Source organism: Gymnogyps californianus, chromosome 11, assembly GCF_018139145.2.
Source record: "Gymnogyps californianus isolate 813 chromosome 11, ASM1813914v2, whole genome shotgun sequence".
In the NCBI taxonomy this organism is placed as follows: Eukaryota; Metazoa; Chordata; class Aves; order Accipitriformes; family Cathartidae; genus Gymnogyps; species Gymnogyps californianus.
This window is the reverse complement of record NC_059481.1, coordinates 7,024,605-7,037,061: the sequence shown is the minus strand read 5'-3', so window position 1 is coordinate 7,037,061 and position 12,457 is coordinate 7,024,605. Positions and strand designations below refer to the sequence as shown.

The following is a 12,457-nucleotide window of genomic DNA, read 5'->3' as shown; positions in this document are numbered from 1 at the left end:
AACTAAAATTTGTAACGCAACTTCTGTCCTTTGGTTAATAAACAAACAAAACCTGTAATCTCCACATTGTTTTTCCAAAAAAGTGCTTGTGGTAGCTTTTAAAAACTGTTTGGGACCCTTCTTTTCCTGAAGGTGTGTGACTAATGAAAGGCATTGGGAGCAGAGTTGATACAGTATGTGTTCCTTCAGCATAGGGGACTCTATTTTCTTTGAGCTTTCAGAACTTTGTAGACTTCATAGAACTTTGTAGACTTCATTAGCTGAGGAAGGATCTTTGAGCAGCAAGTGCTTCATTGGTTCTGCCAGGGATTAATGAGGGGACAACTGAATAAATAAGGAAAGTGTTTTAACCATAAAAAATGAACTACTATTTGGTGTTGTAGCAGGAGAACTATAAAGGGGGTTTGGTGTTGAGATTATACGCAGTTCTGATGACTTTATGTGAAAGTTATGTGTCAGCAAAGGACTGGATTTCATCAGCCTTAGCATCACACCATGTATTTTTCATTTCCTGTAAGACTACCCAAGTCAATCAACATCAAGTTAGAGGATGTTGACCTTTTGTTACTTTGGTGATTTTTGAAATGGCTGAAGTTTCATATGTGAACTGTATTTGTCAGAGAAAAGGTGTCTGATGTTTGCATTTTTTTGAGTCAAACAGATTTTGATGTCCATTTGCACACCTGGCTACTCCTTTCTATAAGGCAATCAGGACTTCTTTAAAGATGTGATTTTTTTTCAGGAACATGTCTATGGTTCATAGAAGAAATATGATATAGCCAATAATGTGGATTTACTCCAGGAAAATTTGCACTACAAGGTTAGCAATTGAAATACTGGCAACATAAAAAAAAAAAAGAACAAAACAAAATAAATAAAAAGAAATAAATTTCCTATTTTTGGTAAAAGTTCCATTAACTGTTCAAATCAATTTGCAGTTAAAGGGCTAGAACAAGTATGTTAAAAATCATGTTTAGTATGTTAGAAAGCTCAATATTTTAGCAACTATCACTCTATCAAGTATATTAAATTTTGCCTGTATTAGCAAGAATAAGTGCATAAAGCTCTTGGGTTACAATGATTAAAAAAAAAATTAAGAAATAATAAAATGAGGTGATATATAAATACTGAGTCTGCAAGGTATCCATTAGTGCAGATTTTATACTACTTATAGTATCAGTGTTTCACTGCATATGTGACAGTATATAGAGAGACAGACATTATTTAGTTGCCCATTATTATATGGTAGTAGTACGTGTTTTATTCTAGAAGTTCTGACTTTGACACAGATTTGTCACAGATTCTTTTTCATACACACAATATAGGAATGTTAAATTGTAAAAATCGTTGAAATCTTGTTTTCTTTCAAAATATGCAATGGAGTATTAATTTAACCCTTACATGTATCAATTGGGAATTTTTCTGTCAAGTAAGGCTTAGGTTGGTGAAGAGGGAAACTATTCAAATTCTTGGTTTTCATTTGAAAAACACTAAAAAAACCCCCAACCATTCTGGATTTAAGGTTGCCAAAAATATTTGTAGTATATGCATTGACAAAAGGTAACATCTTGTGAGAACAGTGAAAGATTGTAAACTATGGGCATGCATATGGAAAAAAGATGCAACAGAATTTCTTACTAATTTCAGATAACTCAATAGGAGTATGAGTGTTATATGGCTATGGGAACACTGAATGTTTAAGGTGGCCACTTATTGAGCACATGTTTATTCTTGGCCTCTTACTGCTTGTGCCTTTCTATTTCCCTACATATTGAGTTCCCTACATATCTGTCTGCCCACACTGGGCCAGTTTTTTTACTTTTAAAGCAATAAAATGATAGTTAAGCTGATGCGATCAAGTTAATGATTGTTTTGACATATTTTGAAAAGAGCCGAAAGGAGTAATTAACACAATGGGTAGTTGATATGGAGGATGCTGCTTAAATTGTAATTGTTCAAAACCCAAGTAGTTATATATGTCCATAATTTTATTCACCTTTTTTTCCGCAACTTGTACAAACTCATGATACATGATATTCACAAATACTTTTCCTGTTTAAGATACCCATATCCTTATCAAAAGGGATTTAAATTGTTTTAAGACTACTTTTGATTATAAAAATACTTTTCTCAAATCTTACTTGTTAATAATGCTCATTCGTAAAGCCCATTAAATTTTCATAAAATAGATGATAGTCAAGTCTAGTTTTGATTTAACTTTCTCTTACAGTGTGAGACTCAGGATGTTGTCAGATTAAAGAATACTCTACTTTCTTCTTTAAAATTTATAAAATGTTACCATCCGTGTAATTGTATGACAGGCTGGAAGTTCTTGAATGTCTAAATGATATATTTTTTCTTGTTTGCCTCTTGCAGTGAATAATAATAGGCTGTTTGGTTTTTTCCAGATAACCTTTTTCATGCTGCTGTCTGCAGTGTGTGTAATGCTGAACTTGGCTGGTTCCATTCTCTCTTGTCAGAACGCTCAGCTGGTAAAGTCCCTGGAAGGATGTCAGTTGGTGAGTAATGAAAAACAAGCCTCTTATAAAGGGCAATGGATTTTATTTTTATTTGTTTGGTTTTTATACACATATTCCTTTAATTTTCAAAACAGTATGTGTTTAGTAGAGCCATCTATAGGTATTACAGCATGAAAAATCATGTTGGGAAAAGTTTGAGAGTTAAAGTGCTAATGTGTTTCCAGTGTTTTGTCACCTCAAAAAGTAAGTTGTATTAGAAAGACTTGCTTCTTAGTGTCATGGTACAAATGACACTTAAACAGAATAGGTGGAATACAGGCCACATCAAAGTAATGCAGTGATTACCATTTGATGTCAGCAGTATCAGGATGTCATCCAATAGCTCCTTATACAGCCAGTGTATTTCACAGATGTACTGATAGTAATGTTTTGGTATGTGTATTTTAATACTTTATTTGCCAACCTAAATTAGTTCTTTTTTTTAATTTCCAAAGCAAATGTGTGTTACTTAAGTTAAATAAAATACAGAATAATAGAAACTATCATGATGTGGCATGCTCTAAATTATTAAAAGGTACAGTATACCTAAAGTCTTTATGTTTTTATCTCAGGAAAAAAGTACATATACATTGAACTCTAACATATTTTCTGGCTTAAACTTACGAAGATGTCTACAGAACTAAACTCCTGTCTGAAATCTCTGATTTAAAGTAAATAATAAAACAATTATTCCCCCTGGACCACCCCGCCCCCACCCCCCACCCCCATTTCAGGAAACAAATTACATTAAATTGTAAGATTGACAAATGGACTGGAGAATGTTTATGGATATGCACTGGTGCTCTTTTTAGTATAATCTGGCTGTCAGTAGACCAATCAAACTGTTTAAACTGTATGCGTATGCACTCATAGGATTCATTAAGTATTAGGAATATGTGCACATATGCACTCCAAGACATTGATTAGAATGATAAAGAGAAAAGACATTTTTCTCTCTAATGCCAACAGAGACGCCACAAAATGCTTGCGCACCTCTTCTATTCAGCCATTGTTTTCCTCCTTTGTTCTAAGGTTTTTGTCCAGTAAAACCCTTCAGGCTTCCGTTTGCACACAATGTATTTACTAAAGCTAAGTTAAAATAATATAAAATGTTTTGGCAAATATTTCGAAAGGCACATGAAAAATACAGAACAGGAAACGATTTGGGTGTGACCTGTCACATGCCTTCACCTTGTTTAGTCAGCTTTTGAGCCTGTGATCTGTTTTCTGATCACCCATCCTGTTTCAGAGGGGTGTGTCTGCAGCTCCATGAGTTAGGTAGTCTGGAAAAGCTTAGGTATTCTGCTAAGCTTTCTACAGTGTTTGCGATTTCCAGGTGTGATTGGGGTAAAGGCTTTATAAAACCAGATGCGTGGAGCCAGATAGCAGACTCAGTGGAAAACCAGCAGTGACCCAAAGAGAGGAAGGGAAGGTTTTCTCTATAAAATATTTAATCTGGAAAACTCTTGATAAAGTTCCTGGCTCTCATTTTGATGGGGAGTTGGAGTGGTGCTGCAGAGCTGGAAAAATCAACTGGTGGAAGCTGGAGCTGTGATAAGATGCATGTTGTCCTTAGGAGTGCTATGGGAAAATAGCTTTTTTGTTGTGGAGTTTGTTGGTTTTTTTAATGAAAAAAAGAAGTATCATAGGTATTGTTTGTGCAAGATCTTTGAAGTGAGTCTTACTAATTTGTTTTGAGATCCTTGCTTTGATATTAGGACTATTTAGAAGTTACTTCGAGGGACTGCGTTTATATCAGAACTTCCCATGAAGACTTACAAAAATTACTTTGTATCTGCATGGAAGAAAGAATAAATAGTCTCTCAAAATGAATGCTTTCCTAACTATATAATGCAACTATGTAACTATATTATGTGACCTATCTGATATAATTTTTAAACATGGTATTTTGACCTGGAACATCGGTGTAATAAATATCTTAGGCTAATGTCTAGACATCATGCTCTGCTGGTTGATACATTGTGTTCCATATTCTCAAGCAATGCCATCTTGCCACATCTCTCATGTAGGATAGTATCAAAGCCCTAAAGAAAAAAAAGGAAGGAACATTGGAATTTTGGAAACATGAATTTACCGCTTCCTTGCTCAATAGCTCATTGTTTGATTTGTTGACAAAATCCCCTAGAATTTCTGTACTGTACGATACATAAATTATTTTGGAACCAACATGATCTTAACTACTTACTAGTTTTGATATTTAACTGACTATAGTAATAAATGAAAAAAATGTGTGTGTATGTATATATGGCTGAGGGGAGCCATTTGTACTTGTGTGTGCAGTCTTTCACCTCTGACTCAGGAGTAACCAGCATCATTACTGACACAGTTTTGACAGATGTCCAGTAAGCTGCATGAATAGAATTTAAACAGCAAATCCTGTCCCAGATGGAGAAGAATGCATGTAGCAAGAACAGTGCCATTGGTGCTGTCGCAGCTTAGTGCATGCATGGGTCTTGCTGCGTGTGTATGTCTGCTTTTCTAATTCCTTTTAGGCAGCCATTAGCAAACAGGGCTACTCAGCAAAGCCTACTGAAAAATCCCTAAGCCTACAGTTCAGTTGCTTATTCAGACTACTGATAACTGTGATATGTATCTGCTTGTTGGAGTCTATGTTTAAACATGTGGACAGAATTTATCATTTAATAGTATCACCTTAGCCATATGTGATCTCTGTTCTGGGATGTATTGTGATAATGTATCTGTGTTAGGATTCCTCATAGGCCATTGCATGACGCAGAAAGACTAATGAAAGGGAACATTTTAATTTCTCCTAATACAAGCTATAATAGAGGTGTAGGACAAAAGGAAGAAAATCAAGTTAATGAGAATCAATGAAATGGCATTGCAGGGACAGAAAGTTGAAATAAGCAAAGTTCTGCTTAATTAGCACATTCATAGACAAAGAAAGCACTGGCTCCAGCCAGTGGTTAGATGTTCACTACCTAGAAAAAGACCTAAGTCAACAGAAAGTCTTTTTAGTCTTGTTCTCTTCAGTGACCTCTCTTCTGGTTATGAACCCCATGTATCTTCAATTTTGGTCAGAATCACCACCTCTAATAGGAAGACTGCTGCTGCAGAAATAAGCAGTGACTGAGCTGTGCAGTTGAATTCTCAGATCATTGATGAAAGTTAAAAGGAATAAATTTGTTTCAGATAAGGTGAAATTTAGAAGAAGAAAAAAAGCTGGTTCGGGAAGAATTGCTTTTCCTTTTTTTTTGGTTTTTGTTTGTTTGTTTGTTTTTTCCCTTCAGCTTTTTGGAAGGGGGCGGGCAAGGAAGTGTTTCAGTTGTTTGGGATGTTTTCCATTTGGAAATTTAATGCTGTTCCAAAATATCCTAGGTTCAGTGATTTTTCATGGGACCACATTTGATCTAAACTTTCAAAGAGCCTTTGCTTCTTTAACTGTATATTTGCCCCCCTTCTTCTCTCCTTTGTCTTGCCTTCTCTAGTATTGTTCTAATAAAGAGTGAGGGAAGGGCATGGTATCAAACAAATGCTTTATTGGGCAGGCAGAGGGTTCACAGGTGGAAGTAGGCTTTGCCCTTGGGTAGGCATTTTGGGATTAAGAGGTTTGGTGGGTGGGCATGTAGGAACTTCCTGAGGAGGTGCTTTCCCCATTTGTTCTTTTGTGGCAGAACTCAAAGGAAACCTTTGCTTGTTTCTCCAGGTTAATGGAAGATTGTCACTTAAGCAGGAATCTTGTAAATAGTGTTTTGCATTTTTTTCCAAAGCCAGTGTAAATTAAAAGGCAACAGTTACATTTCATTTGTACTTCCCTGAGCTTTTCGTTCCTGCTACAGATGGAATGTGCAGATTTTCCTCTGGACTAGTGAAATGCTGAGCTGGCAAAAGAAGATAAAACAAATGTTCAGACTGCTAGTTTCAATTTTTAGAGCATGATGAAATACTAAGTAGCTTTGCCACAGTGTGTTGTACTAGATGAGGGCAATTTAATTTCATTGTGACTGTTTATCATATCGTAATTGTTTAAAAAAAATACAATTTCTTCTGCCCAGACCTTACTTTTTAGATTTTCCTTATTCAAAATCGCATTTCAGTCAGGTTGGGGACTTGCACGTGAATACATTATATTGCCATGTTGAAGTGCCCATACGTGTGAAATTCTAGAGTTCTGTTCTTGTAGACCACCCACTGGGAGAGATGCACTGTAGTGAACAACACTGCTTTATGATTAAGTGCAGGATTTGACTCAGAATTTGGTAATGTATTACCTTGAACATATTTAATTATTTTATTACTGTTTTTCACTCAAAAAGGAAAAATACCAGTTTCTTAACAGCTTGTTCTAAGCTTATACTTCATGTTAATTCCTTAGATGGCTCACTTTAGAGTGTTTTAGATCTGTGCAGTCCCGCACTATGTGACTGGGTGTACATTATCAGAGAGCTCTAAATCCTTTGATTGCCTTGTAGGATACAAATTTACTTTACGGCAAAGCAGCTCTAGGAGTCAAAATCCAGCTTTTCTAGACATGCAGTTTGAGATGTAGTTAACATCCCATGTAACTGTACCAGACAAAAATATAAGTCAATTTCCAAGTACAGTACAAAAGTCAAATTCAAAATAAATTCTGTTTTACTTGTAGTATTTCTGTCAAACTCATTCATGCTGAATGTAAGGCTTTAAAAGTGATGATAGTATCTACTGTATTGTGGAGTTTAAATTCAGAAGCGTTTCACATGTAGAGTAGTTGTTTGAAGAAAAAGAATGAGAAACAAGGGTCTTATTTTGCTTTAAACACTGGGGATTTATTGTAGATTCCATAATATGCATTTTTGTGTGAATATGAAAAATGTGCTCACCATATGTTAGCATTTTGAATGTGTAATTTGTGAATTTAGTATTTGTATTCTTTATCCTGCAGCTTAGCAACATACAACACTGAGGAACAAAAAAATACCAGTAGCTTTAATGGGTTGTTATGAAAATTGAATTGGAATTTTTTCCCCATGATTAGCTGTAGATCCTGCAGCCAAAACCTCAAGATACTGCTTTACGTCAGTGAGAGTAGGATGTGTACAGAGCAGTTACACACTCAAGCTGTACATTAATGTGTGTATGAGAAACAACATTTCTCTTACGATTTTTTTTCGAAAAATTAATCTCTAAAAATTGTGCTTAACGTGTGGGTAGAGCAATTTGTATATTTTAATTTATATTCGATTACTGCACAAGATAGAATTTTGTTAGTGATGTTTTATTTCGTAGTCTTTATTTGTCTTTACTGGGTGTACCTGTCTTATTGTTGTCCCAAAAATCAGGATTCTTTCACCCGGTGTGCAAGAAAGCCGATTAACACCCAGAGTCGAGATATTTGGTTATGTGATGTCTGCGCAGAGATGGGCGCTGGGTGGGAACTCCACAAAGCTAGCACCCCTGGCTAGCATTTTATACCTTTCGGCAACCGTTATCAGGATGTTTACAGTTCCGCTGAGTTACCCTCCTTCCTATTGGTTCTCGCGAGTCTCGTCTCCACTTAAAGTCGCAGCGTCCTCTTTTTCACTGTGCACGTTCTGTGAGGACGGGGCTTCTGTTGGTAGGGGGCTCTCCCTACCGAAGGGCGGGTTTTCTAGTACGTTAATGAGGAGAGTTCACTCACAGGTCAAGTAGCTCTTTGGTTGCCCCTGTGCTTATCTTGGTATTTCTTTACCCGCTGACTTATGGTGTCATCGTATTTCTCTTCTCAAGGTCGCGCCTCGTTAACTAAGTAGCATCCTTTATTTTTGTGTCTCGCGTATCTCCAACATTATTGTCAGTTGCTTATTCGTTTAAAAAGAAATGCTCTAGTTTTAATCAAATTTACAGCTGCTTATTATTTAGAAAAGTAGTGATAGTGTCTGTCTCTGTATAGAAAGATTGCTTATAATTTATTTTTCAGTTGTACAGCTGAAATGGGCCTGTGGTTATAGTAACATATAAAGGAAGACTCCTTTTTCCCTGAATTATGTTTAGCTGGAATAGACAAAGTAAGGAAGAGCAAATCAAGTGCAGGTTCACATAGAAATGAATGGCATAGCCCAGTTCCAAAACTGAGGTTTCTTTATATTCCATTTTATGCTGTAGCTATGTTCAGTTCTGTGCATATTGAAAAACTTTTTTTTGTTCTTATTCACCTGTCAGTTTTTTCTCTTGATATTTCCCTACCACTCCATTTTACTCCTTACTGGATCCTCCTGCTCTTTCTCTTTGCATAAACTTTATAATTGACTAAAGTTCCTTCCCGTGAACATACCAGTGAGGCTTTCTTGCACTTCACTGCCTTGTTTTCAACTTTTGAACTTTTATATTGTGTTTTGAAATTTTGTCCTGCTGTTTTTATGTTCCCTATAAAAAAACCTGAAGGTTAATTTAGAAGAAAAAGTAAAATCTATTACTACTTTTACAGGAAGTTTTACATTTGTCATAGGGAAAGGGTAGAATGCAAAGTAACACTGTTACTTCATCCCTAACTTACCCTTTGTGGTGAGAATGTGTGTGCACTCAGCAGTAATTTCTTCTTTGTTAAGACACCTTTAATACCTAGACAGAATTTGAGGAATTGATAATTCATGAATATTGATGATAATTGATGAAAAAAGTCTGGTCTGCGCACATTTTTGTTACTTTATTGTAACATAGGGGGCTTTGTGTGTGTGTGTGTATGTATTTTTAATAAGTCTAAAATTCTCTGTGTTCTTTGTTGTTGGAGGATCCTTTACTTTTTTGATCTTCTGCTACGTAAAAGTCAGATTTTAATGGTTTTTATCACTTTTGAAGTAACAGTACTGCTTTTTGGCAAGACGAAATAAACTTAAAACAATTTATCCATACAGGCAGCTCAGGCTGATGTTTGAAATCTTAAATATGGTTTGGATGAGGGTGTAGTGTGCAACTGTCATAAATATGAAAGTACACAAACTATACTGTGATTACTGACTGCTTGCTAGTATGAGTAAGAATCACAAAGTGGAACGCAAGCATATACAGGATGGTGGGGAGTATGTGCAGGGGATGAAGTGAATAATGCTTTATTCTTGAGCTCTGCCAACCAAAAAGAGGTTTAAACACAGCTGAGAGGAGAAAGAACACAGTTTTGGAGGCACTGCTGATGTAATTGTGTCTGAGGCTGGCAAACATCAGCCCTGCAGCTGGAAGCGATAATCCCAGCTCCTTCTCCCTGTACCAGTGTAGCTCTATTGTTTGTGCTACTGTCTGTATTTATGAAGCCACACAGTGAATGGCATTTGAAGTCTGATCTGGACTAAAAATAAACCACTCCCACACATAAAAAGAAAAGTTAGTTTTGACGCTGTTTAGGTCACAGGATAGCTGTATGAATTCTTGACCCTGTCTGCATGTCCTGGTTTCGGCTGGGACAGAGTTAACTCTCTTCTTAGTAGCTGGTACAGTGCTGTGTTTTGGATTTAGTGTGAGAATGATGTTGATAATACTCTGATGTTTTAGCTGTGGCTAAGTAGCGCTTGTCCTAAGTTAAGGACTTTTCAGTCTCCCATGCTCTGCCAGCAAGCAGGTGTGCAAGAAGCTGGGAGGGAGCACAGCCGGGGCAGGTGACCTGAACTAGCCAAAGGGGTATTCCATACCATGGAACGTCATGCCCAGTGGTTAGCTCAGTTGGTTAGAGCATGGTGCTAATAACGCAAAAAGGTCGCGGGTTCGATCCCCAAATTTCCAGTATATAAAACTGGGGGGAGTTGGCCGGAAGGCGGATTGCGGCTTGGGAACTAACTGGGCATCGGTCAGCGGGTGGTGAGCAATTGCATTGTGCATCACTGGTTCCGCCCCCCCCCCCCCCCCCCTTTTTGTTATATTCCTTTTCATTACTACTATTATTATTATATTTCATTCTTACTTTTGTTAGTATTATATTTACTTTAGTTATTACACTGTTCTTATCTCAACCCATGAGTTTTACCTTTTTTTTTTTTTTTTCCTTTCCTCCTCACCCCACTGGGAGGGGGGAGGGGGAAGCGGCTGCGTGGTGCTGAATTGCTGGCTGGGGTTAAACCATGACACTGCACAAGTGTGAGACAGCGGTAGGGCAGGGATGAGCATTCTGGAGCACAAGGGCTCAAAACTGCTTTCAGCTGCTGTATTGTTGAAAGCACTGTCATGCAATGACATGCTCAGCCTTTTGTACTGCTCCCTATTAGAAAAACACAAGTTAGCAAAGATGTCGCTTCACAAACGTTTGAAGGAAAAGGTGCACGATAGGGCAAATTGTTAAAAGCTCTCCAAAAACGTATACCTAAGATGAAAATAGTTTTGTTTTGCAGTCTGGTTGCAAATCTTAGGTGGTTTTGAATACGTGATTTTTAAGATGTCCCTATGTTTTGCAGGATCTTTCATGTAAACAATTCTCTTTTAACTATTTTTAAGAATTGAATTAAAGGGAGAGTTACTGGGCAGTACAAAGTTATGGAACATCTTTCAGAGTGAATCAAGAATTTCTCATAGACGGGGAATCTTGACCAAGAAAGTATTTCTGTTTTCAGCCTTATTTCTCTGACACCTGTTCATTACATGAGATAAAAGCACGCTTGGGATCTGTATTTCGTATTAGAAATGTCAAATACGTCCCATCATGAACCAGAGAATAAATGATCTTGCAGTAGATAGCTTTGTCTGAAGTCCATTTTCCTCATTATAAAAACTTTCTAGCAGCTGAAGACTATATTGATCTGCTGTATGCCTGGTGCTAGTATAGCAAGTGTGCTGTAGTATTCTGGCCACTGAATTTGACACAGCTCTAAATTCAAAGTGTAAGTTTTGAACTTCCTCTGTAGCATTTATCTAACAGTTGACACCATTTCCAGAGAGGTTCAGGAGCAAGACCTCCCCAGTGGCATTTAGTGCTTTGTATTTTCCATTGATTTGAAGAGCTGAGGTTATCTGATCATAAACCATGTAGTTGGGTTTTGCTCAGATCTTTCACTTTTTAAAAGAGTATTAAAAGATTACACGAATTGAAAAAATCCACTGTCTGAAATTGTTAAAGCAGCTTTGTGAATTAAATTGTATGCTAATTAGAAATAAACAGTGCAACTATTATAAAGGTGCTCAAACTATTTTTTTTTTTCTTTATTTCTTTTACAGTGTCTATGGCTTAGGCTATGACCAGTCTCTGTGAGTTGCCATAGACAATTATTTCCAGTGCTGCCTTTGAGTATATGCGAAATGGTGTAATTTACATACCCAGATTTTTTTAAAGCCTTTTACAAGTTATACTGGCTAGAGGGCAATCTGGAGTCTCAGGAATTGAAGCACACTGAGATAGCATCCTGCCCTGAGCATGCCTTCATCACTGTATGTGGCAAGCATTCATTCATCTGCATCTCATCTGGTAAAGTTTATTGGTTTTTTAATGGGCTCTTATTTCTGCTCTTCCAACTGCTGTTCTGGTCACCAGCATGTAAGCAGAGAGTACTAGATAAGCCTGATAGGGGTGACACTAAACAATACATGTATTTAAATATGTAGCTATTAAGATTATATAAACAATTTAAACATTCTTCAAGATCTTAAGCAGTAAGAATATATTCTGTTGAAATGATTTTACATATAAGGCTGTGCGAGGTAATTCTACAAGGAATGCTGCTATCTATCTTTGTTCAGAAAATTGGCAACACCCTAGGGAGAATTTGAATTAAAAATGGTAAAGGCATATTTGCATTAGGAAATTTTTTGCAGATTTGTGTCTGGAAAATTTAATTTTTTAATTTTTTTTTTTTTTTAAATGTAAAAGAGTAAGTAACATGGTGATTCTGATCTTTCACCACCTAGCACTGTGCTTCCATCTTTACTTGGAGGAATACAGGACTGATTGAGTATGCCTGAATGGTACATTGAAGCTTTTAGTCTTTAAATGGAAAGCCATGGAAGTTTCTCATGAGTGTCGT

General features: G+C 36.7%; 1 protein-coding gene across 1 annotated transcript in view; it reads left to right on the top strand.

The window, feature by feature from the left end:
• ENTREP2 (endosomal transmembrane epsin interactor 2) overlaps positions 1-12,457 on the top strand; it is a 156,089-nt gene that overhangs the window by 97,467 nt on the left and 46,165 nt on the right. Inside the window, exon 3 of the mRNA XM_050903311.1 lies at positions 2,409-2,519. Coding sequence (XP_050759268.1) covers positions 2,421-2,519 — 99 coding nt within the window. The 5' untranslated portion in view covers positions 2,409-2,420. The remainder of the gene's footprint in view (positions 1-2,408; positions 2,520-12,457) is intronic.